The following is a 22622-nucleotide window of genomic DNA, read 5'->3' as shown; positions in this document are numbered from 1 at the left end:
AGCAAGTGTTTTATTTGTACTGACATAATAATTTATACACCAGAGGTTCGCAGGTAGTGTATTAAGACCGAAATGAAATATTGCTGGGTGGCAAGCATACCAACCAGGTCTGAGACTATCTGAAGAATAGTCAACATCCAAAAGTTGAAGTAAAGAACTTTCAGAGATAGTTTGAGAACTGATTTACTGTAATTCATTAAAATTATTGTTTGGGGGCTGAGTTCTGTGGGGTAGGAGAGAAAACATTTTTAGAGAAGTACTTGTTACCCCTAGAGCTGTGGTGGGGTGGGAACTTCAAGCCCAGGGATCAAAGGCAGCTTCATAGCCTCTAGCCTTCTCCAGGCCACACTCCTCACTGGCTGTAGTCTGTGCCCTCTTTGAACTCCTGCCTCTTGTGAAGCTATCAGCAGTACCTGCTAAGGGCACCTCATTAAGGGCACCTCTCCATGCCTCTTGCTGGCCTGGAAAGAGATGGGGTGGGCGTATGCTGAAGCCTCTGGCGTTTACATGGCTAGAATGTAGGCCACTATTCCAAAATGTAGTCACAACATCCATTGATCCATCTGCTTTTGCCCTTGGTCCCCGTCCCCCCCCAAGTGGTTTCTCCAGGAGTGGAATAAACAGTAATAATAATGTGGGGGTTTTTTGGGAGGGGGGCTATTGAGTTGTTGTTTTTATTTTTATTATGTATTTTGTGGTTTTATATATTGATTTTATTCTGTGAACCACCCTGAGACCCCCGGGGTATAGGGGGGTATATAAATTCAATAAATAATAAAAGGTAAAGGAGACACTTCCGGGTCACGTGGCCAGCGTGACATCGCTGCTCTGGCCAGCTGCACACGGAAACGCCGTTTACCTTCCCACTAGTAAGTGGTCCCTATTTATCTACTTGCACCCGGAGGTGCTTTCGAACTGCTAGGTTGGCAGGCGCTGGGACCGAGCAGCGGGAGCGCACCCCGCCGCAGGGATTCAAACCGCCGACCTTTTGATCGGCAAGTCCTAGGCGCTGAGGCTTTAACCCACAGCGCCACCTGCGTCCCCTCAATAAATAATACTAATAATAAATGTGACCATTGGGCTGAAAAATATCACTTAACCCTGTCCGAGAGTCTTCCCTGGCTGAAACAACGCCTGCTCAAGATGATCTTGCATGGTTCACACAACAGACAATCAGACTACTGTACATACAGCAAGAACACATAGTATCATTGCTACATTACTGAAAATCGATAATTGCAGTAAGTCAGTGGGGATCTTGCTATATCCAGAAAGCCTCTTATTAATGCTTTATTATGCATCTGTTTTGTTGTGATTATTCTGTATCAAGGAAAACTGACTAATAGCTACGTTTATCCGTCTCAAAAATCACAGTTTTGTAAGACACGTATCCTTTACTTTCTCACAAGGTCATATTTATTATTTGCTTACTTGGCATAGGATGTTCTGAAGTGACTGTCTGCAAAATGACGAAATTTGAGCAAGTTTTCATGTTCTAACTGCTTGATCTGAGCTTCAAGTTTTGAGACAGTTCTATAATGGAAGCAAAAATATATTCAGAAACAATGGCATAAAATAAGTTTGCTCCAACAACTCTGCCAATCACTGTCAATGCAGACATTTTATAAGCTGGTCTGACTCAGCGCAAGGCAGCTGCTGACGTTCTCACACATTTGTTGTGCCTGGACCAGGAAACTCAAAGTTTTGAAATCACCACCAAAGTGTCATTGGACTTCCACACACTTTTTTAAACAGTCAAAAAGAACAAAGTGTTGTACACAATTTGAGCTGCAATTCTATGTGCAAGTACCACAAAACTGTGGGGTTTACTTCTGAGAAGAGCTACATAGTAGTTTAAATATGTTGCATGGTATGAATGCTGCAAATGAATAAATAAATCATAGAATTGTAAGGGACCCCAACCCCCTGCAATGTAAAAAATCTCAACTAAAGCATCCATGACAGATGGCCTTCCAACCTCTGCTTAAAAACCTCCAAGGAAGGAGAGTTCACCACCTTCTGGGGCAGTCTGTTCCACTGTCAAACAGCTCTTACCACCAGAAAGTTCTTCCTGATATTTAGTCAGAATCTCCTTTCTAGTAACTTGAAGCCACTGGATCAAGTCCTACTCTCCAGAGCATGAGAAAACAAGCTTGATCCATCTGCCATCTGACAGCCCACCAGATATTTGAAGATGGTTATCATACTCCTCAGTTTCCTATTTTCCAGGCTCAACATATCCAACTCCCTCAACAATTCCTCATAAGGTTTGGTTTCCAGACCCCGACGATCTTGGTTGCCCTCCTCTGTAAACGTTCCAGCTTTTCAATAGCCTTCTTAAATTGTGGCACCCAGAAATGCAGAGTTATCCAGGTGTGGTCTGACTAAGGCAGAATAGAGTGGTACTATTACGTCCCTTGATCTGGACACTAGACTTCTGTTGATGCAGCCTAGAACAGCATTAGTTCTTTTTGCTCCTGCAACAAACTGTTGGCTCATGTTAAGCTTGTGGTCCACCCAAACCCCTAGATGCTTTTCACGTATATTACAGGCAAGCCAAGTGTTCGCCATCTTATATTTGTGCATCTGGTTCTTCCTGCCTTACATTTGTCCCTGCTGAAATTCATTGTTAGCTTGGGCCCAGTTCTCCAATCTGTTAAGGTGATTTTGAAATTTTTACAACATTATTTGAAGAAGTAACATTTCCCCTCACACAGGATTAAATGGCACATTTACCTTTTCAAATCAGAAATCTGAGTTTGTGCATCCAACAATTTGTTCTCAGTGATGTTTAAGGTATCCTGTAGGGAGGCAGAAAAGGTCACATGCTAAGCGTGCATAAAGTATAAAGCAAATACAGAACTGGTCTCTCTACTAATCTTGAAAGATTACACCATTTATAGGGGCATCAATCCAATTTGGCTTGAGCTTCCTCTGGAGTAAGTTCAGCGTATGTTTTGCTTCATTGTCACTTATCAATAATTAATCTTCATACTTGTACTCTGTCAGGATTGCTGCAGACCAGCAGATCATCTTGGGCCTTTCTTTCTTTCTGGCTTCCTACATGCAGCCATGTTCACTTGCTGAAGCAATCTGTCTTCCTAAATGATTCTCTGGTGCTAAGCACCTTCAGGGCAGGCCTATCTAGCTCCCTGCTGCTCTCTCAGCTGAGAGACGCTATAATCTGCACAATATGGCTAAATGAATAAGAAGCTTGGTGCACAACAAATTCTATTTATGGCTGGATTAGTGACCACTGGGTAGTTATCATTTCTGATATAGTTAAAATGTCTTGCAGAAAGGCTGAATTCTGAGGAGTAAAAAATAATAATTCACCCTCCCTCCTTAATGTGTCAGTTTCTGTTGAGAGTACAATGCACATCTGGAAGATGTCCCTTATGAATTTAAGGCAATAATCTAGAGAGTGTACATCCCACTGAACTCAGTAAGGCTTTCTTCCAAACAGACTTCCCTGCATAAGACTTCAGCCCTTGAAAAACCCTCCAGCTTTTGGTCCTCTCTATTTAAATAGACAGAAAATTCCATAGAATAAAAATTTGGTACCAAGTGAATTTGCTTCTCACCTTTACTCTTTCATGCTCCTTCCCAAGGGATTCATATTCTCCTAAAAGCTACAAAGAAATAAAAGTAATTACATTTTCCTCCCTCAGTTAGTGATTATACTTTGAAACAGACATCATAGAAAGAAAATGTTTTGGGTGGATAGGATCAAGACGCTTGGGCAAGAACGCTGCCCTCCTAAAAATAACAGCAAATGTTCAAATAGGCAAGGATGTTACCTTTGTGGTGAATATGAATACTAATGATCTGCTCCCCTCTAACATTAGAGAAAATTCCTCAAGACTACAGATTTCAACAACTGCAGAGCTATACAGATAACCTACTAAGCTTTACTCACTTCCATTATCAGGCATGTCCAACAAAACAGAATTGAAACAAATTCCCTCAACTTTTTGATGAATTTCAGCCTACCCCTAGTTGTTCTAAAAAAAAAAAAATACCCCAAGGAGGAACCTAAAATTAGTTTAGAAATACCAGAAATACAGAGTGTGAACTAAGACAGCACATCTATTTAGCTGCTAGAGACAGAAAAGAAACTGAGTAGGCAGAGACACCAAAGATCTGCCTCCCCAGCTGCTGAATATCAACACTTAGCCATCTGGAATTAAACAGAATAAAAAAATGCTTCTCCCAATGCCTTTAGAAGTCACAATTTCTTTGTTAAAAGCTGCGTACCACAAAGGTACTATTGTTTTAGTAGAGACAATTGTAATACAAGTAAGGAGACATTTCCATTAAGGGCTAGCCAAATCTGCAGTGTCCAGAAAGTGGTTCCTATTACAAAGTTCCAGGAATATCATCTCAATTAGAGGTTCATTCAAGCAGCTGCTTGATTACAGTGGGGCTCTCATCTGACCTCACAAATGGATTGCTCAGCTGAATTTACTCAAGCATCCAAGTTACCCTGTTTTTTCCAACCTACATTTTGGAACATTTTATTTTCTTCCTTTAACTTGGCATCTTTATTATCTGAGAGCTTGTAGGCTTTTTCAAATGCTTCTTCTAGATCTTTAAGCCTCCTCTTCAGGCGGCTGATGGTGTTATCTTTCTCTTTACCACTGGTGCGCATTTCTTCAATACGTTCCTGCAAGGCCTTGGTGGTATTGCTGACAGCACAGAAGCGCTCTTTCCAGTCTGTCTGAAACAAAAGAAGACCAAGTATCAGACAGGTACACGCATAAACAGAAAACAGAAGCCTACTTTGAAAACAGAAGGAGAACCAAAGCTAAGGAATATAATGTTTTGAGACACAAGATATAAGATTCAGACAAAACATGTTCTCATTTTTATTATTGCTTGCAAGCTTTAGGAGAGATACCAGTTAACATGCAGTGGATATAAACACAACATACTAACAGACCTGATCCAGTAGAGGGTAGATACATCGTCTGCAGAGAGCTCACACAGGGCCCAACAGAGCTGTGTCCCTGTTTTTTCCCACATGTAAGCTCACAGGCGCCACAAGGAGACACTGCAGTCCTCCCTCTATGTACCATGGTGGGTCAGCTGGGACCAACAACCATTGGGTTCCTCTCCCAGGAAAATCTCCTGAGTTGCTATTCCACATGGGCATTAAGAAATAGTTGCATTTTCATTCTACTTGTTTCTTCTCTTCCCTCCCCATACAGTGGTACCTCGGGTTAAGAACTTAATTCATTCTGGAGGTCCGTTCTTAACCTGAAACTGTTCTTAACCTGAGGTACCACTTTAGCTAATGGGGCCTCCCGCTGCGGCTGTGCCACCACTGTGCTATTTCTGTTCTCATTCTGAAGCAAAGTTCTTAACCTGAGGTACTATTTCTGGGTTAGCAGAGTCTGTAACCTGAAGCGTCTGTAACCCGAGGTACCACTGTATTGCTTTTCTTTTCTATCAAACCTTTTAGAATGAAAGTCTGGGGCCTGGGCCATTTTTAGTCTTTATACAGCACCTAGAAAAACATTAAGTGCTTTAGAAATAATAAAATTATCCACACTTTAAGTCGTAATGGGTTGTATTAAGGTTTATTATCAATTATATTTTAGTGCTTATATTGCAAATAAGAAGCTTTCTGGTGAAAGGCAAGATTGACTGACTGATTATTTATTTATTTATTTAAAGCCAAACCTAATAACTAGGATTCTAGTAGGGAATCAAGGAGTCCCCAGGGAAAGGAGGCATCTCTACAAGAACTGCTGACTTGTGCCAGATAAGGACTCCCAAGTTCCAGCATAAAAACATACAGCTCAGAGGGCTGACAGATCAGACTTGTATCGTCTCACTTGGTAATCTTTCTATATAACTGAGCTCAATTTGACTCATGACATGCACTTACCACTTCTGTTTCCAGAGTGCTATTTTTATCTTCAAGTGCTCTCATGCGATTATTAGCTTTATCCAATGCTGCCTGTAAGTGGTCACATCTAAAAATGAAAATAAAGCCATGAAAATGATAGAAATGAAAACAAGATTTTTCAGTATTTTTAGCTGAGTTGCCTAACTAGGCTATGAGAGTGTGACCAAAACTGCATTTGAAAATGATTTGAACCCAAGCACTGTATAGCTAGTTTCTAAAGCTACAATAGTCTTCTTTTCAAAAGTGGCATGTACAACAAACATTGAAGAAATAGTTCCACTTCCAGCTAAGCAGCATAAACAAGTTACCTTGAAGATTCGTGCTAGAGGAATTCTGTATGTGAATAACAGCATTTATCTCTTTTCTCTGTCTAAAACTCACCCCTAATTAACGGGCATCTCAAAGATTCCACATTATGTATTTTCATGTAGCCATCAATATCTGTGCCCTAGATCTTAAAAGTGAAGGAAGCAATATACAGAAAGAGTTGCTCCAGGAAACAACAATTTTGAAAGGAGACGGAGACAGAGAGACAGACAGACAGACACACACACACACAGAGAGGGGGGGGGGCTGAGAAGTATGCACATTGTTCCAAGCAGCTCTATTACCTGTCAGTAAGATTTTGATTGATCTTCTCAAAGTCTTCTGAATGAGGTTTATGGCTTGCCTCCAGCTGCTGTTTTAAGCTTTGAATTTCTGAATCATAATAAGCTCGTAGATCAGCAATATGCCGGGCATGTTTTTCTCTCAAATTCTGCCTAATCCTGTTTTTTAAGATTAAAAATATGTCATAATGCATTTGCAACACTATTTTTTAGAGACAGAAAATGACCATCCTGGCACGTGTTTTCCACAGATGGTGAACTACAGCTACTGAAATTTGCCTCCACAAACAGATGCCAAGTGATTTTCCCCACCAAAGCACTTGTGTAACAGGGCATGTGTACAACTAGTTCTGAATACAGAAGCTTTGATGAGTGTTTCTTGAACAGTAGTGTCCCCATGGTACATGGCAAGCCTTTTTTGAAAAAGAGAAGTTAAAAAGCATCTTGATATAGCCGAAGATGTGGGAAGCTCTACTGTTCAAGGCAAACAAGCCAGAGTCTCGTTCAAGCTCAGACATTCTGAACTAACTCTCCAAATTAAGTACCACGGCTGGAATATCTGTGCAATCCAATGACAATATAAAGCAAAACCAAATGCTTCAATTTCTAGTCTCTGGTTCTCAGATTTTTCATGTAAGAATGGTAGTCACAAACCAAGAGTTTATTTCTTTCTTTTTCCTATGCATAAGAACCAAAGAAAGAGTCCTGCTACATAAAAAGCAAATCTGCCATGTCATAGGAAGATGTCAGACCAACTGGTGCATCTAGTTCAGTATTCTCTACACTGTCTGCAAGCGGCTCTCCAGGATTTTAGCCAGGGCTTTCGTCCAGCTCTATCTAAAAATGCTGGAGATTGAACCTGGGATTGAACCACACACTGCACAAATTGAGACTGCAAGTCTCAGTAAAAAGAACAGCCTGTATTTCCAATTGCACAGATACTGCTTTTTCTGCTAAGTAGCAAAGCTTTCAATTGAAGCAAATGCATTTCCTTCTTTGAAGTACAATACAAAGTATTTTGAAGTTTTCTTGTAGTCTGTAAGCAAAAGACACTTCAACTGGGCTTCCCTTGCTGCAAACGTTTGGTGAATCGGGGCAAAATATATTCTAATAAAAAAATAAATCTGAAAGACAGCCCGGGGAGGTTGCTACTTAAGAAAAAACTGCAATCTGAAAATCACTATTGGGAAAAATACCTTGTGAGGGTTCTGAGGAATGACAGCCAGTGAGGAAAAGGCAATGCACCCCCAATTTCCACTCAAAATTGCAGTTCCCTAGGCTGCTTTTGATTATGAACATTCTGAGCCATTCTTACATATATTTTTAAGGTGTAGCTCACCTGCAGGGTGGTAGGTGTGCTTTTTTAATTGGTTAAAACAGGCATGATAGCAGAAGACTTGTTCATTTAAATCCAGGTCTGCCCAATCATGTGTAAAATAGATAGGGGAGTGAGTGGTGTTTAGAGCAAAAAGGTGGCACAGATGACGAGTGCTAACCCACCTCCTCCCAGTTTAACTCCCCAAGTAAGTTCCAAGTATCCAGAAGGGACATAGCTCAGCTCCCTTTGTCCACGTTTCCCTGTGTTCTAAACAGGCAGGTCTGTTGGCATCATGTCTAGTCTGGTCCTTAGTCTAAGATCTCCTCAAATGACATAATCCAGCCTGAATCCAAGTTAGTCACTTTCCACAAAACTGAAACTCAAGCCTTGCAAATAAATTTAGAATAAGTTACCGGGCGTGGTCTGAAGGCACATAAGACTTTAGCACTTTGCAGAAAGACGTCATGAGACCTCCTGTGAACCACAAGTATGCCACTTGGGGTTCCATGATGGAAGAACAGTTGAATATAAATGTAGAAAAATAGATAAGCTACATGTTTTCTAGCCCCCCCCCCAAATGTTTACTATAATATTTGATCTCTAAAGAAAGTTTCGCCAGGTTTTGTGGCCTGGTCACCTGACTCCAATTCAAACTCATCCCAGGCCGCCAGAAGTGACTGCTTTCAGGCCTGTAATAATGCTTAGTATTTTCATTTAACTCAAAGGAAGGCTTCAGGAAAGGAAAGTAAGCAGACATTTCAAATTACAGTGGTGCCTCGAGTTAAGTACTTAATTTGTTCCGGAGGTCCGTTCTTAACCTGAAGCACCACTTTAGCTAATGGGGCCTCCTGCTGCTGCCACGCCGCCGGAGCACGATTTCTGTTCTCATCCTGAAGAAAAGTTCTTAACCCAAGGTACTATTTCTGGGTTAGCGGAGTCTGTAACCTGAAGCGTATATAACTTGAAGCATATGTAACCCGAGGTACCACTGTACTGAATACTGCAATGCTTATTTAAAGGTCAACATTCTTACTGACATCAGCCTTACTTGGAGAATACCACAGGATCTTCCATGCATGTCACTGAAATATTGTATTCCGGCAAACTATTACTGGCAGATGGAGGCTGGGAGTGGGCAGCTGAAGATGGCGTGAGTGTCAAGTTGTCATCCTCTTCGGTGTTTAAGAACTCATTGCTTGGATGACAAGAACTGCTGGCGTTAGTTTCATTCTGGAACATGCAAGTATTCCAGGGGTCACTGTGCAAAGCTGTTGCACTCAGAGTGTATTTTGGAGACCCAGGAGACAGAGGTGATGTTACTGTGCTTATGTGAGACAATGAATCGGAGTCTGAATGCATGAAAAAAGGAGGATCTGCCATAGAGTCTGGAGAAAACATAACCCTGTCATGTGTCCCGTAGGAGGGCGGAGGCGGTCCTGGATTCTGATGGCCAGGTTTCATGTGCAATGTTGGGTCGAGGGTCAGGATCTGGGAAACAAAGATCACAGTGATTAGAATTGAAAAATATCTGCGGTCAACCATCTGGTGAAGCAGCTTTCATTTTGATATAAAAAACAGGAAGCTTTTGAAATTTTTAAGAGATAAGTTACAGCTGTAATTTCATAATAGTATGTGCATAGCTCGGGAGAGAACAATGTTAGTTACTTAAATCTGTGAGCTGCATTTAAGCTTGCAGCTTCTGCTTGAAAGTTAAGCTGCTCATTTCTTGCCATGTTTTGTTAAGTGTGGAAGGTGAAATTATTGACAACGCCCCCCCCCATTGTTGTGTGTTCCTGATTTAATAAGGAACAAAGAACCATCTGATTTTGTGATCAATAGCACAGGGGTGTATGTGTGTGTGTATACCGTATGTTTCGCTCCATAAGACGCACTTTCCCCCTCTTAAAATCTAAGGGGAAATGTCTGTGCGTCTTAGGGGCCGAATGTGTGGTCCCTGGGGCTGGGGGGAGGGGGCCGGGCTTCCCCTGCCATCCCTGACCTGCTCTTTGGGGCTGGGGAAAACCCGGGCTTCCCCCGCCAGCCCCGACAAGCTCCTGAGCAGCTCTGGGGTAGCCCGCAAAGCCTCCGCAGGGCAGCGGGGAGCCTTCATCCCGCTGCCGAGGAGGCTTCGCAAGACTATCCCTGGATTTTGCGGGAGATGGGGGAAGGGACAGAGCGAGGCTCTCTCACTTCCCCCACCTCCCGCAAAAGCCCCCAAGAGCCGCATATTTTTTTCCCTTGAATTCCCCCCCCCCCAAAAAAAGTAGGTGTGCCTTATGGAGCGAAAAATACGTTAGGTATGTATACACTTTGCAAAGATCTAATTATTGGGCTTGTGTCAAGGGAGTACTTCACTATATTTTGGAGTCTGGAACAGATGAGTTTTGTCAAAGAAAAGGGTGATATCTTTATATACATACATACATACATACATACACACACACACACACACACACACACACGCAGAGAGAGAGAGAGAGAGAGAGAATCTTAAGTGTGAGGAAGCATGGAAGGCTTCCAATCCAACATATGGCGCTGAAATACAAACAATTACCTCAGGAGGGTGAGTTGATTGTGAGGGGGAAAGGTTCCAGTCTACAAACTGTTTACATTCCCTTTGTTTCTTATGATAAATTTCCTTTAAGGATGATGGCTTCATCTCATCACCAGAAGACAACTAAAAAAAAAATAAAGTAATTAAGATTTGTTTAAAATAATACCAAACACCCATCATATTTAATGCAAAGATGCCAAAGTGAACTTAAACATTTGGGGAAGGGGAAGGGGAAGTGAACACAGTAGTGCCAATTCAAGTTCCAATGTGCGGTCTAAAGTATTATTGTTATGTTATTAATATAATAATTATTAATTTATTGTTGCTGTATTTGTCATGTGCTTTTCTCACAAAGTGACTCAAAGCAACTTACATTAAAAACCTTTAAGAACAATCAATTGCAAACCTAAACACACACACACAGCTATTTTATGTGCCTGCCCATTCATACCAACAGCTCTAGATACATATGATGTTAAATCAAAGTCTGAAATAAATCTTGGTTTACCATGAACAAGCAGCATACTAATGCATGCTGCTCAATCGTGCCTGCTTTACTCCCCCCCTTTCAAAGAGTGGAAACAAGCCGCAGAGGGCCTGGCTTACTGTTACGTGTGAACGCTCACTTAAGTTAGTTTCCTAACAAACCAAGAATAAGGGATCGTACACAATGCTAAGCTAGTCACTTCATAGTTTCTTTTCTCATGCAATAAAAGGAGACACAAAGTAGGCACAATTGAGGTGTTGGCCCTAGCATGCTGCTTGTTCAAGGTAAACCATTATTTATTTCTGATTATGACTTACCGGTACCTTTAGGGCCATGAGTAGGCTCCTCCTACTTTAGGGAAATGGGAAAGTATGTGCCCACAGTAATTCTATGAGAACATAGCCAAAAAAGGGGTGGGCTGTTGTAAATTAATGATAAAATTATTATTATTATTATTATTATTATTATTATTATTATTATTATTTCAGTTTATATTCTGTCTTTCCCACTGAAGGTGCCCAGGGTAGCAAGCACATCAGTGAGCAATTTAAAAAAATACTCTAAAAGCTGAATAAAATCTTGGAAATTTTCCAAGACCTTTCCTGGAACTGTCAACTTTAATAAATAAATAAAGGGAATAAACCTATAGCCTAGGAGTAGCTCACATAACACCTTCTGGATATTGCTGGACTACAGCTCCCATCATCCCTGACAATTAGGCCATGTTGCCTGGGGCTGGAGCTAGGAATCCCAACAACAACTGAAGGGCACAACGTTGGCTACTTCTGCTGTAGCCCTTTCATTTATGGAGATGTACAAAAAAGCAGATTCTACCTCGATTCTTAGTAAGACATAAAACTGTTTCTGCCTCCTAGTGTTCTGGACAGTAAGTGCAAGGATACTTTGATTTGCTTGGATTGCTGTAATCAATCAATCAACAGTACAACATAAGGGCCCCCCACAATCAGGTTTCTATTGTTTTGTATTGACTTACGATGCCCCACTCCTTGGTACTTTCATATTCCTCCAGCCCAATCCCCTACAAAAAGTCTAGCTACAGGCATGGAGCATATGTAAATGTCAAGGATCCCTGGTTCAGGCCAGTTTCATTCAGTTTTAGCAAAAGCAGTTTTCTCCTATTTTATCTGGGGGTTTTTTTTAAAAAAGGGTACATAATGCTTTTGGTTGATAGTGCAGCAAATTCTGCTCAAAAGGAAAGCAGAGCTCAGCAACTCAAGTACTTGTTGTATAGTTTCTTTTTAAAAACAAGGAGTGATAATAAATCAAGAAGAGGCAAGCATAACTTTAAACAGGGCCAAACCAAAGGAGGCACTGATCATGTAATTTAAAAAGCCATTCATACAATTCTTGAAGTAAATGGGAGGCAAAGGGGAGACTGATCTGGAATAAGTCCTCGGGGGTATAGAAAAGATGTAATAATCTCCACCCCCACCCCCGTCCTGATATGGACCAGCCATCCTACACTTGCTATTTATTTTATTTATTCCTTTTCCATATATGCAGGATTAGAATGACAGAAGCAAACTGCTAAGTGAAAACCACTGTTCCAAGGCATGATTGGCTGAAAAGGGAAAAAGGGAAATTATGACTCTTTTCTTAGCACTGAAATTTATCCATCTAGGTAAACATAATAATACTTTAAATCACAGAAATGACAAGGCCTTCAGAATTTTTTAAAGGTCAGCTATTATTATCTGCTGTAGCCAGAATTCAATTATTTGAAAGCATTTCCTTTCATGTTTTCTGCCTCTTTTTATCATAGATTTGCTTAGTTTTTAAGAAAGGTGCATCAAAGTCTCATGAAACAGAACTTCAGAAACCATCCATTTCTGTCAACAGATACAATTTGCAACAGCAAACTTATAGCAAAGAATTAGAATTAGAAGCTTGGCACAAGAGCTACTGGAGACAATACAGTGGTGCCCCGCAAGACGAACGCCTCGCAAGACGGAAAACCCGCTAGACAAAAGGGTTTTCCGTTTTGGAGGCGCTTCGCAAAACGAATTTCCCTAAGGGCTTGCTTCGCAAGACAGAATGTCTTGCGAGTTTTTCCGACTTTTTTTCCCTTTCCCCCCTTTTTCTAAGCCGCTAAGCCGCTTATCAGCTGATCCGCTAAGCCGCTAAGCCGTCAATGGGCTTGCTTCGCAAGACGAAAAAACCGCTAGACGAAGAGACTCGCGGAACGGATTCTTTTCGTCTTGCGAGGCACCACTGTATATTCATTTTAAATGAGCCCTGAAGGTCTTGAAACCCTTTTGCTAAGGCCATGTCTCGCCTTCTCCTGTCCTGTATTGTCTCCCTGCCACCTTTTTCAACACTCCTGAGTTGCTACATGGATAGTTCTCCTCTCTCATTCCCCTTCATTCACCTCCCTAGTCACTCTACACAAGTATATCCATTTTTATTTTCCAACTCCTATGGCAGTTCTGAGTAAAAAATAATAAAATGATTAGTCACATTTATCAGAACCTATCAGTTATGAACACTAAATAAAAGCTTCAGGAGGTGGCTAAGAAAGCACACAAAAACTGTTCCTGTGTTAACTGCTAGAAACAGACAGGATCATTAAGGCTGTCCAAGAAAATAGCAACAGCTAATGAACCCAATTATGAACCATAGCCATTTGCTTTTTAATAATAATATTTTATTTATATTCCACTCTCCCCAGCCGGACTCAGAGCGGCTAACAATAAAAGTAACACAGCACTCTAAAATCAATTCATTTTAAAATCAATTCAAAATCAAATTAATGGCAACCATTGGGCTAGAGGATTACCAAAGGAGGGGGGTCAGACTGTGCCTTGGCCAAAGGCCTCTGTCTTGCAGGCCTTGCGGAAAGATGTCAAGTCCCACAGGGCCCTAGTCTTTTGTATTTATCCTGCCTTTGGGCCTGAGTCAAATGTCTCTTACTGAAAACAATCCTTAACCCTGCAGCAGATAATTCAAACCCACCCATCCACAACCACTTGAACAACGGTCCACTTTCTCAAATGCCCTAGATCAGGGGTGTCAAACTCAAATTCATCGGGGGCCGCATCAGCAGTTTGGTCACCCTCAAAGGGCCGGTGGAGGTTTCCTGAATGCATGTAAAGTGGAGGTTTCCTGTGTAGAACGGCCAGCGCCGCTAGAGGGCAGACGTTCTCTGGCTTGTAGGCTGCCGCGCATGCGCTGAAGAGGCGGCTTTCTTGTGTAAAAAAAAAAAAGCGGGAATAAAAGGTGAAGGCTGGCAGCCGCCGCCGGGTACACGGGCCACATGACGAGGTCTGGCGGGCTGGATTCGGCCCGCGGGCCTTGTGTTTGACACCCGTGCCCTAGATCCTTAAAGCAATAGGAGAGAGAAAAGGGGCCTGTTTCTCAGCTCCCCTAAATAAACTGGCTGTGCAGCAAATGCCTGCCAACCGATCCAAACAGCAACAGTGGCTGAACAGGGGAAAAGCATTCTAACATCCATTAAACTACTAAAGCAAACACTACACAAAAGATACCTGGTCCGAGGACATCTTTGTTGCAAACGCACTAAATTCATTTCTGAAGTTCTCAGGCAAAGTATGGTACGTTTCCTTCTCATCTAGTTTCCAGTATGTCAATCCTGAAATGGAATCATAGAGTTGGAAGAGACCACAAGGGCCATCGAGTCAAAGTTTATACATCAAAGTTTACTTCTGTATAGAAAAGAGCTGTGAAGCCTGACATTACTTTTTTTGATTTTCACATTACGGGTGCAAATTCGCAACATTATGAAAAACTCATGTCTGAAATGTTATGCTTCAGAGCTTTAGCAGTAATAGGGTTTGACATGAAATAATGCTAAAGATAATGTATTAATATTGCAGAGAACTCTGGGGAAACTAGTGCTGAGAATGTAATGAGAATATTTGTCCTTAACCATATTTCAACATTATCTCCATCTAAATCAGTCCTTCCTTATCCTGATTTAAACAGCAACACTAGTTCATTGAATCTGAATAAAAAACAGTTGGCCTCCTTGCACTTTTCACTGACATTTGCAACATGAGAAGCAACATCAAAGCCGTTTGCTATGAAAATGGGGCATAAATTCTATAATAAAAGGATTACATTTTAAAAACAATTGGCATTCTTCAGGTTTTTTCTCTGATCCTACTCTCCCAAGCTTATTGTGCTTGGGGCAAAATAAAGTCGTTTGCCAGTTTTACTATTTGGAAGGTGTGCAGAGGAGGGCCACCAAGATGATGAAGGGTCAGGAAACCAAGCCTTATGAGGAATGGCTGAGGGAACTGTGTATGTTGAGCCTGGTAAAGAGGCTGTCACATGGAGCAAGCTTGTATTCTTCTGCTCTGGAAGATAGGACTTGAATCAATGGATTCAGGTGTTTTACAACCCAGTGTGTATTTTATTTATAAACAAAATAAACCAAAAACAAATAGCATAAAGAAATACTATTACAGCAAGTTGAAAGAAGCATAAGATTGAACATTATCATTGAAAATTCAAGAACATTACAAAAAAATACCCATTTCCCCATAAACCTGTTATGCTGATTTATATGTATACATTTGTCATATGTTAGCTTAATCACAGTTACTATGGACCAAATTATGTCAATCCCTGGCAGATATAGTAGGAGATATGCTTCTTTCCCAATGTTTAAGGGGTAAAGTTTTTATTATTAAAACCAAAATCAGGCCAAGCTCTTACAAGGGGACTTTCAAGAGAACAACATTGTTTATCATATTGATATTTATTAAAAGCAGAAAAATAGCAGCATAGTGCCTTACAGTACAATCCTATACATATCTGTTCAGAAGTACATCCCACCTAGTTCAAGGGTGCTTGCTGCTGGGTAAGTGGGTACAGTCAACTTGCACCTTGCGTGGGGCTTTTGTTCCAGAGATGGCACATATATGCAAAAGGACGTCTAGTCAAACCATCTCCGTGGAACTGCCCCCATGCAAGCAACCTTATCTTCCACAGCCAGCACACCAAACAGGTCTTCTTCCCACCTTCATGCTCTCCACCTTGCTTACAGGGCTCTGGGATGTTCCCAGGAAAACCCTGAGCAAAACGTTCTCCGTTATCTGTGCTTTAATTTGTGCCATTTCAACCAGCCAGCCATCAACAGCATAAAGTTGAAATTATTAAATTATAAATGCACAAGTTACAAGCTGACTGTATAGGGCAAGGGTAGTCAATGCTTTTATACCTACTGTCCACTAATGCATCTTTCTTTATGGTAAAATTTCCTTACCACCCACCAGTGCTTGATGGAAGGAGGATTCAGCTTGTGTTGTAGAACCCCCTTCCGCCCACCTAGCAGGTTGACAACCCCTGGTATAGGGTTTATTTTTGGGACTGTGTTCTTAATCTTACCAAACTGCAACATACAGAGTCACCAAAAATAAGGAGAAACAGACACAAAATCGGTCACAACACAATTTACATTTAGTTGCAATTTTGAAATAGTAACAACAAAAGCAAAATAGAAAGCAATTAACTATACCTGAAGTACCAGAACTGAAAGACATTTGGCTTCCGTTTTGTTCATTGAGGTAAAAAGTGTAAGATGATGATGGAACAGCTGCAGTAGGATTAGTCTACAATTCCACAAAAGGGGGGACACAATGATTTATAGACCAATTAAAAAGTTACCTAAATTATATCAAGTAAAAAGAAAAAGTCAGCATCAACTACAAAATATTGAAAAATTATTTTACAAGCGATTGTCTATAGCCATTTAACCAAAGTTCTCACTGAGGTCTATGACCTTACTCCCAGGAGGCAGTGATGGCTTTAAACAAGGATTAGACAAATTCATGGAGGAGAGGGCTAGCCATGCTTGAGAATAGAATGCTAGACTGGATGGGCCACTGGCCTGATCCAGGAGACTCTTCTTATGTTCACTAAGAGCATATATTATATTAAATCCTATTGTATTTGTTACAGAGAAGCTCAGGTGAACTGTAACTCGTCACATGAAAGTGGTGGGGATTTCAAAACCAGTTTGAAATAAGGAACAGGTGAGGAGAGGAATCTCAATGCTGTTCAAAAACTGATAAAAGCGGGTTACTGTTGGGCATGTGCACATATATTTGGCCACATCTAAATGTAGCTCTTTGGATCCCAGAAAGAAAATGTAGCTCAATCCTATATACATTTACTATTCCAATGAAGGGGTTTAGGTGGAATGGTGGTCCACTTACATTCTCCAATGTTACAGTCTGTGAGTGCTCTTTTACTTGCACAGAATGCATATCCCCTTCCTCCACATTTGTTCTTTTCAGCTGGTTTTGCTTTAACTTTTGAGCCCATGATGTTAAAGATTTACTACAATAAGGGAAATAGAAAAAGAGAAAGAAACGTGTTTGCCCCAGCAACATTTATTTTAGATCTATTTCATGCTACAGCCTGTAAGGTACTATGGCCTTGTGCAGGGGAGACTGGACAAACTCCCCCACCCCGAATGGTTTTCAACAAATAATATTGGCAAGAAAGCAATTGTTCCCTGGAGTCTACAACAGGACATCCTGTAATTTATTTAAAATAAGATCTGTACCAAAATGAAGAGATGATGCAACTCAAACCCTGCAGTAGCTCAAATTTCTGGGCAACTGTAAAAAACTAACTATACTGAAACACTTACAGAACTTGCAGAATATGAGTAAAAAGACTCAAAAAAACAATGGTCAGATCCAAAGTACAAATGACTAGCTCCACCTTAACCAAGGGAGCCTTTGGATTTTTGTTTTTTGAATAAAAATAGTCTTCCATGCCATGTAGCAATCCCAACTAAAGGGAGCAAAAGCAGTATGTCACAAGGGAGGTCTGCTGATCAGTAGAAAAATATCAGAAGTCCCACTAATTGCATCCCAAACTCTAAGCCTCATAGTGAAGACATGCACACACACAAACACAAGTGTATGTGTTTTAGAAACTTCACCATGCTATAAATATCAGTTTGAAGAAAACCAAATATAAATATAAAATATAAATCAAAAACAATCCAGATAAAATAATGGCACAACACTAGAAGATAATCAGGAGACTCATTCAGAAAAGAATTAGGGAAATGAAAAGGTCTGAAGTCTGTGTCTGAAAGATTAGATTGTTGAAGCTGCTTGTCTCCTCCTTGCTTAGTGTTATGTTCAAACCAATGAGTATGTCTTCTTCCAACTAACAAAGCCAAGAGCAAACATCAGTTACAGAATTTTTGTTGTTGAGAGCAAGGCATCATGGTTTGCTTCCTTCCAGTGTGAGCAGAGAGGAGCTATGAGGTCAGGGCCAGTGCATTCACAATAAACAGTTAACTATGGTTTATCAGGATGTGTGAATGAGGCCACTGAATATTCTTATTTCTTAAGCATAGAAGAGAAGGCTTGAAGGTTAAGGCTATATAGACAAGGATGACGTTCTAACAATGGCCAGTCAGATGCCTTGGAGAAGGGCCATAAAAAGACCAGGAGGGCAATCGCTCCTCCCCTCACAGTGCCCTACTGCCCTCCAACACTGACTCGTTTTTTAATCTATGATGACTAAATTGCCACTGATACAACTATCCTCCAGGAATTGGCCTAATCTTCTTTAAAACGCTATTTGCAGCTAGTGGCCATCGCCACATCTTGCCACTGCAAATTTCTAAAGATTAATAATACCCTGTGCAAAGCAGCACTTTCTTTCGCCTGTCTTGAGCCTACCGAGAATCAGTTTCATTGGAGGACCTGGAGTTCTAGTATTTAAAAGACCACATCATATAGAGCCCATTTTAAACATGTTTAGAGTCTGCAGCTTACGCTTCCCTCCTATTTGGACTTTCAGTCATATCAGGCAGTTATCCAATGGGTCTAGCAAGCGGAACATTCAAATCCTAGGAGCACACATCCACTTTTTAGCATCAAAAGGATAGGTTGCCACATTCAGCAGTTAAGTTATCTGTACCAGGAGAGCTTAAAATGAAGCAAGTATATATGCAATTGATGTTTTCTCAAGTGCCATAGAAAAAAATATGAATAAAGAATAATGACCTTATGAGTCAGCTTAGTAATTTCTTTCTTTTTCATAGAATTACAGTGGTGCCTCGCAAGACGAAATTAATCCATTCCGTGAGGCTCTTCGTATAGCGGTTTTTTCGTCTTGCGAAGCAAGCCCATTGACAGCTTAGCGGATTAGCGGCTTTTAGCGGATCAGCTGATAAGCGGCTTAGCGGCTTAGGAAAAGGGGGGGGAGGGGAAAAACCCCGCAGGAACTCGCAATACATTTTCGTCTTGCAAAGCAAGCCCATAGGGAAATTCGTTTTGCGAAGCGCCTCCAAAACGGAAAACCCTTTCGTCTAGCGGGTTTTCCGTCTTGCGAGGCGTTCATCTTGCGGGGCACCACTGTAATGAACAATCACATGTCCCCATCACTGTTTCCTTGGAAATAATGTGCAGGTGAAGGCATAATGCCATTCTGTCCATTTAAAAAAAGTCATCAGACTGCATATACTAAACTATCTGGTTGACAGCATGTAATTGTCACATTTCAGTTCATTCACAACAGAATGTATATTTCATCTCAAGAATTCTGAGGGCTAAGCACACCCAGAACATGCTCTCTTTGCTATATAGTTTACAGCTGAAGCAGCTGCTTTTCAGCCAGGTCCTCTCAGACTTCAGGGTGTACATATAAGTAAGTTCCTTTCGTCTTTAAACCTCCACAATCCAGTCTTGGGCTACTTCTAAAGCTTTAGAGGATGAAACTGTTTGAAGAAAGTGCTAGACTGAAGCAGGCTATACTATTTCACATTTGTAAGAACTCAATCATTTTGTGTGGCAGCAACACCACTTTGGAACTCCCTACCTATATCAAGCAGGGATACAGTCTTTACTGTACGCTTCCTGCTGAAAACATTCAGATCCAGATACTTAGAAAGTTGAGGTGATTTAAATATGTTTTAATATTTTAATGTACTGTTTATTTTTTTCTTGATTTTATTGTTTTAACTTTTTGTAAACCATTTTGAGGTTTTTGTAATCAAGTGGTGTATAAATTTTATGAAATAAAATAAATGGGGAGACTGTAGCTCAGTAGCAGAGTACATATTTTGCCTGCAGAAAGGCCTGGGTTCAGTCTTTGGCACCTCCAGGTAAGGCTGGTAAAGACCCATCTGAAACCCTGGAGACACATTGCCAATCAGTGTAGAATAGACGCTGTTAACCTAGGTAGATCAGTGGTCTCACTCAACAAAAAGAAGCTTCCTGTTATTTTAACACCTCTCTCCTCGTAGACTTTCAATGCAGAATAGCAAGATACCACACACCTACCAGGAATGTGAAGTGCCAGGAACATTTCTGCCTACTTAACAAAATAATAATAATAATAATAATAATAATAATAAGCCTGAAAATTTCCCTGGGAATAAGCAAGATTTTTAAATATAGACACCCTCATTACATCAGTGATAGTATATCAGGTATCACAAACGCAAGGAATGTATCATAGATTTTAACGTAAGCAAACTCAATTGCATGCTGAGTGGCATATATAGGCAAGTAGTGAAACTACCTTTCCAAACAGTACTGCCTGTGTTAAAAGCTAAGTAGACATACTAAAACCTTACCAACTCTAAATATAAACCTAATGACTCCAAGATTGGCCACTTACCAGTTTGTTTTTCCACAATGACCTTCGCCGATCTTATGCTCAAATTCATCAGAAAAACCTTTATCATCTTTTTTCAGTGATGGACAATGTTCTACACCTGTTTGCGTATATTCTCTTGTGTTCTGAATACTGGCTGTAACTAGACTTTCTGGCACTGGTGAGGCACCTTCCTTTTCTTTGGTAATCTCCTCTGGGTCTTCCATGCACGTCTGAATGTCTTTATATTTGCTAGGACTCAGTTCTGCGGCAGAACATGTGCCATAGCCACTGCTCATTGAAACACTATTCGTGAGGCACTCCGGAGGCATGGCCGAAGCTTCCAGATGACTCTCATGATCACTGGTTTTGAGATGACTGGTAAAGAGCTCATTTTCTTCAAAGGTTTCAGACTGCAACCCCATTTGACTTTCTAATGAAGAGGAACTGTTCACCAATTTGACCTGAGATGTTTGTTTCTTGCACAAACACACATTCTGGCTTTGCAGCTTCATCAAGTGTTTGATTTCATTCTGTATGCGCTACAAATAAAAAGATGTGATTTAAAATAAAAATTGGAAATCATTGTGGAAATTGCACACAAGGGTTATTTTAACCTTAACTTCCACAAGACCAAGCTACAGACGTAACATGCAGAAATGTGTTATGGGATACAAATGAACACCCTGAGTTGTTCCACTTTTGCCATTAAAACACATGCGTGTGCACATTCAGTGTTGCTTGGTTAAGACTATATTAAAGGTAAGTACCAGAAACCAATGGAGAGCGGAAGAGTCCATCTCATACAACTTTAAATGAAACAAGGAAACCTTCATGTCCAGAAATAATTGTTACTCACCCTGCAAAGTTGACCTAATAAATAAAATTAGTAAAGTTTTAAAGCCATGGAAGCCAGCTTTTCCAGTGATACTCATAGCACATCCATGGGCAATTCTGGAGAGACGCAATGCCACTAACCACTCCTAATTTGCTTTTCCTGCTAGCCTGCCTCAAAATCCATGTATAGTACTTAAAATATCCACAATTCTTATTCCCAATCTCTACCCCTTTCCCCCAGCTATCTCTACCTCCCCAAGCAGACAAATAGCAGCTACAAACCTCCAATTGGAATTACTTGTTTAATAAAATCACTGGTTTGCTCAGGACCAATGATTGGTATATGTGTATTGTGTCTCTAAATTCGGAATGAAGACCCATTAATTTTAATTAAGCATATTCCACACCAGGCATAGTTATGGTTGCATTTATTCTTCAAAATAGAATGCTTAGAAGAAGTGAAGGTGCTCATCTTTTAAAACATTTCTGGACCAGACCTAGCAAAAAAATGTTCAATTTTAATATGAGGTTTTGTGGACTCATTGCCAAAAACAAAACATATCTTCATGGGAATTAGCCAAATGCAAATACAACCATTAAGTTTTCAGCCTAATATATAGCATGATTGCCACGTGTAACCAACATGTTTCTGTAAGGCCACGAATAATGAGAACATTTCTATCTTCCAGAAAAATCAAAATACAGAACCAGTCTCTCATCCTAAGAAATAGTGTTCAGGTGTGACCAACACTTTTCAGAATTACACACAACAACTTCAATGAATCTGCATAAGAAATGCCAAGTGTTGATCAGGCAAACTTTGTGCACCAGCGGCGCTTCCACCAGGTTAGTTTTGAAAACCAGCAACCCTGGCAAGCACCCTTCAGTGAGCCATCAGGCCTCTCCATAGCAACACATGATCGTAGACGCCTAACACAGAGAAGAAATAACAACATGGATGAAAAAAGATGCAAGACAAAAAGAAAGTAAGGAGGAAGGAAACAGGAAGGACGGAAAAAGAATGAAAAAGAACAATACCTCTTTGTTATTTGTTTCAGGAGCTGTTGGTTACTATTAGTGCAGAGGACCATCAGGAAATGGAAGGGAAAAACAGTAACCAAAAGGGTATAAATATTAAAAATGTACTGAAACATCTATTAAATGTATCAAATATCGGTTTTCACATACGGAAAGTGACTCATATATGCTGACTTCATTGTGAAATAGGCATGAGGGAGAATTTGAACTTAAGAGAAAAAGATATTATTTATGCCAAGTAACAGTTTTCACAT

At 40.6% G+C, this 22622-nt stretch overlaps 1 protein-coding gene across 9 annotated transcripts in view; it reads right to left on the bottom strand.

Moving 5' to 3' along the window:
- The window catches only part of MPHOSPH9 (M-phase phosphoprotein 9), a 45703-nt gene that overhangs the window by 8573 nt on the left and 14508 nt on the right, over nucleotides 1-22622 (bottom strand). For 8 of the 9 annotated variants that reach the window (XM_079956483.1, XM_079956482.1, XM_079956487.1 and 5 more), the window contains 12 exons: nucleotides 20518-21035; nucleotides 17082-17205; nucleotides 16382-16475; nucleotides 14388-14491; nucleotides 10395-10517; nucleotides 8889-9328; nucleotides 6526-6681; nucleotides 5894-5981; nucleotides 4505-4720; nucleotides 3585-3632; nucleotides 2737-2801; nucleotides 1432-1533 (listed from right to left, as the gene is read on the bottom strand). In XM_079956483.1, the coding sequence (XP_079812609.1) occupies nucleotides 1432-1533; nucleotides 2737-2801; nucleotides 3585-3632; nucleotides 4505-4720; nucleotides 5894-5981; nucleotides 6526-6681; nucleotides 8889-9328; nucleotides 10395-10517; nucleotides 14388-14491; nucleotides 16382-16475; nucleotides 17082-17205; nucleotides 20518-21035 (2078 nt within the window). Of the gene's footprint in view, nucleotides 1-1431; nucleotides 1534-2736; nucleotides 2802-3584; nucleotides 3633-4504; nucleotides 4721-5893; nucleotides 5982-6525; nucleotides 6682-8888; nucleotides 9329-10394; nucleotides 10518-14387; nucleotides 14492-16381; nucleotides 16476-17081; nucleotides 17206-20517; nucleotides 21036-22368; nucleotides 22402-22622 lie in introns of those variants that run through there. The other variant, XM_079956488.1, reaches the window with a different exon arrangement.

The sequence above is a fragment of the Podarcis cretensis genome (genome assembly GCF_951804945.1).
Source record: "Podarcis cretensis genome assembly, chromosome: 16".
NCBI classification, from domain to species: Eukaryota; Metazoa; Chordata; class Lepidosauria; order Squamata; family Lacertidae; genus Podarcis; species Podarcis cretensis.
This window is presented reverse-complemented; position numbering and strand designations above follow the sequence as displayed.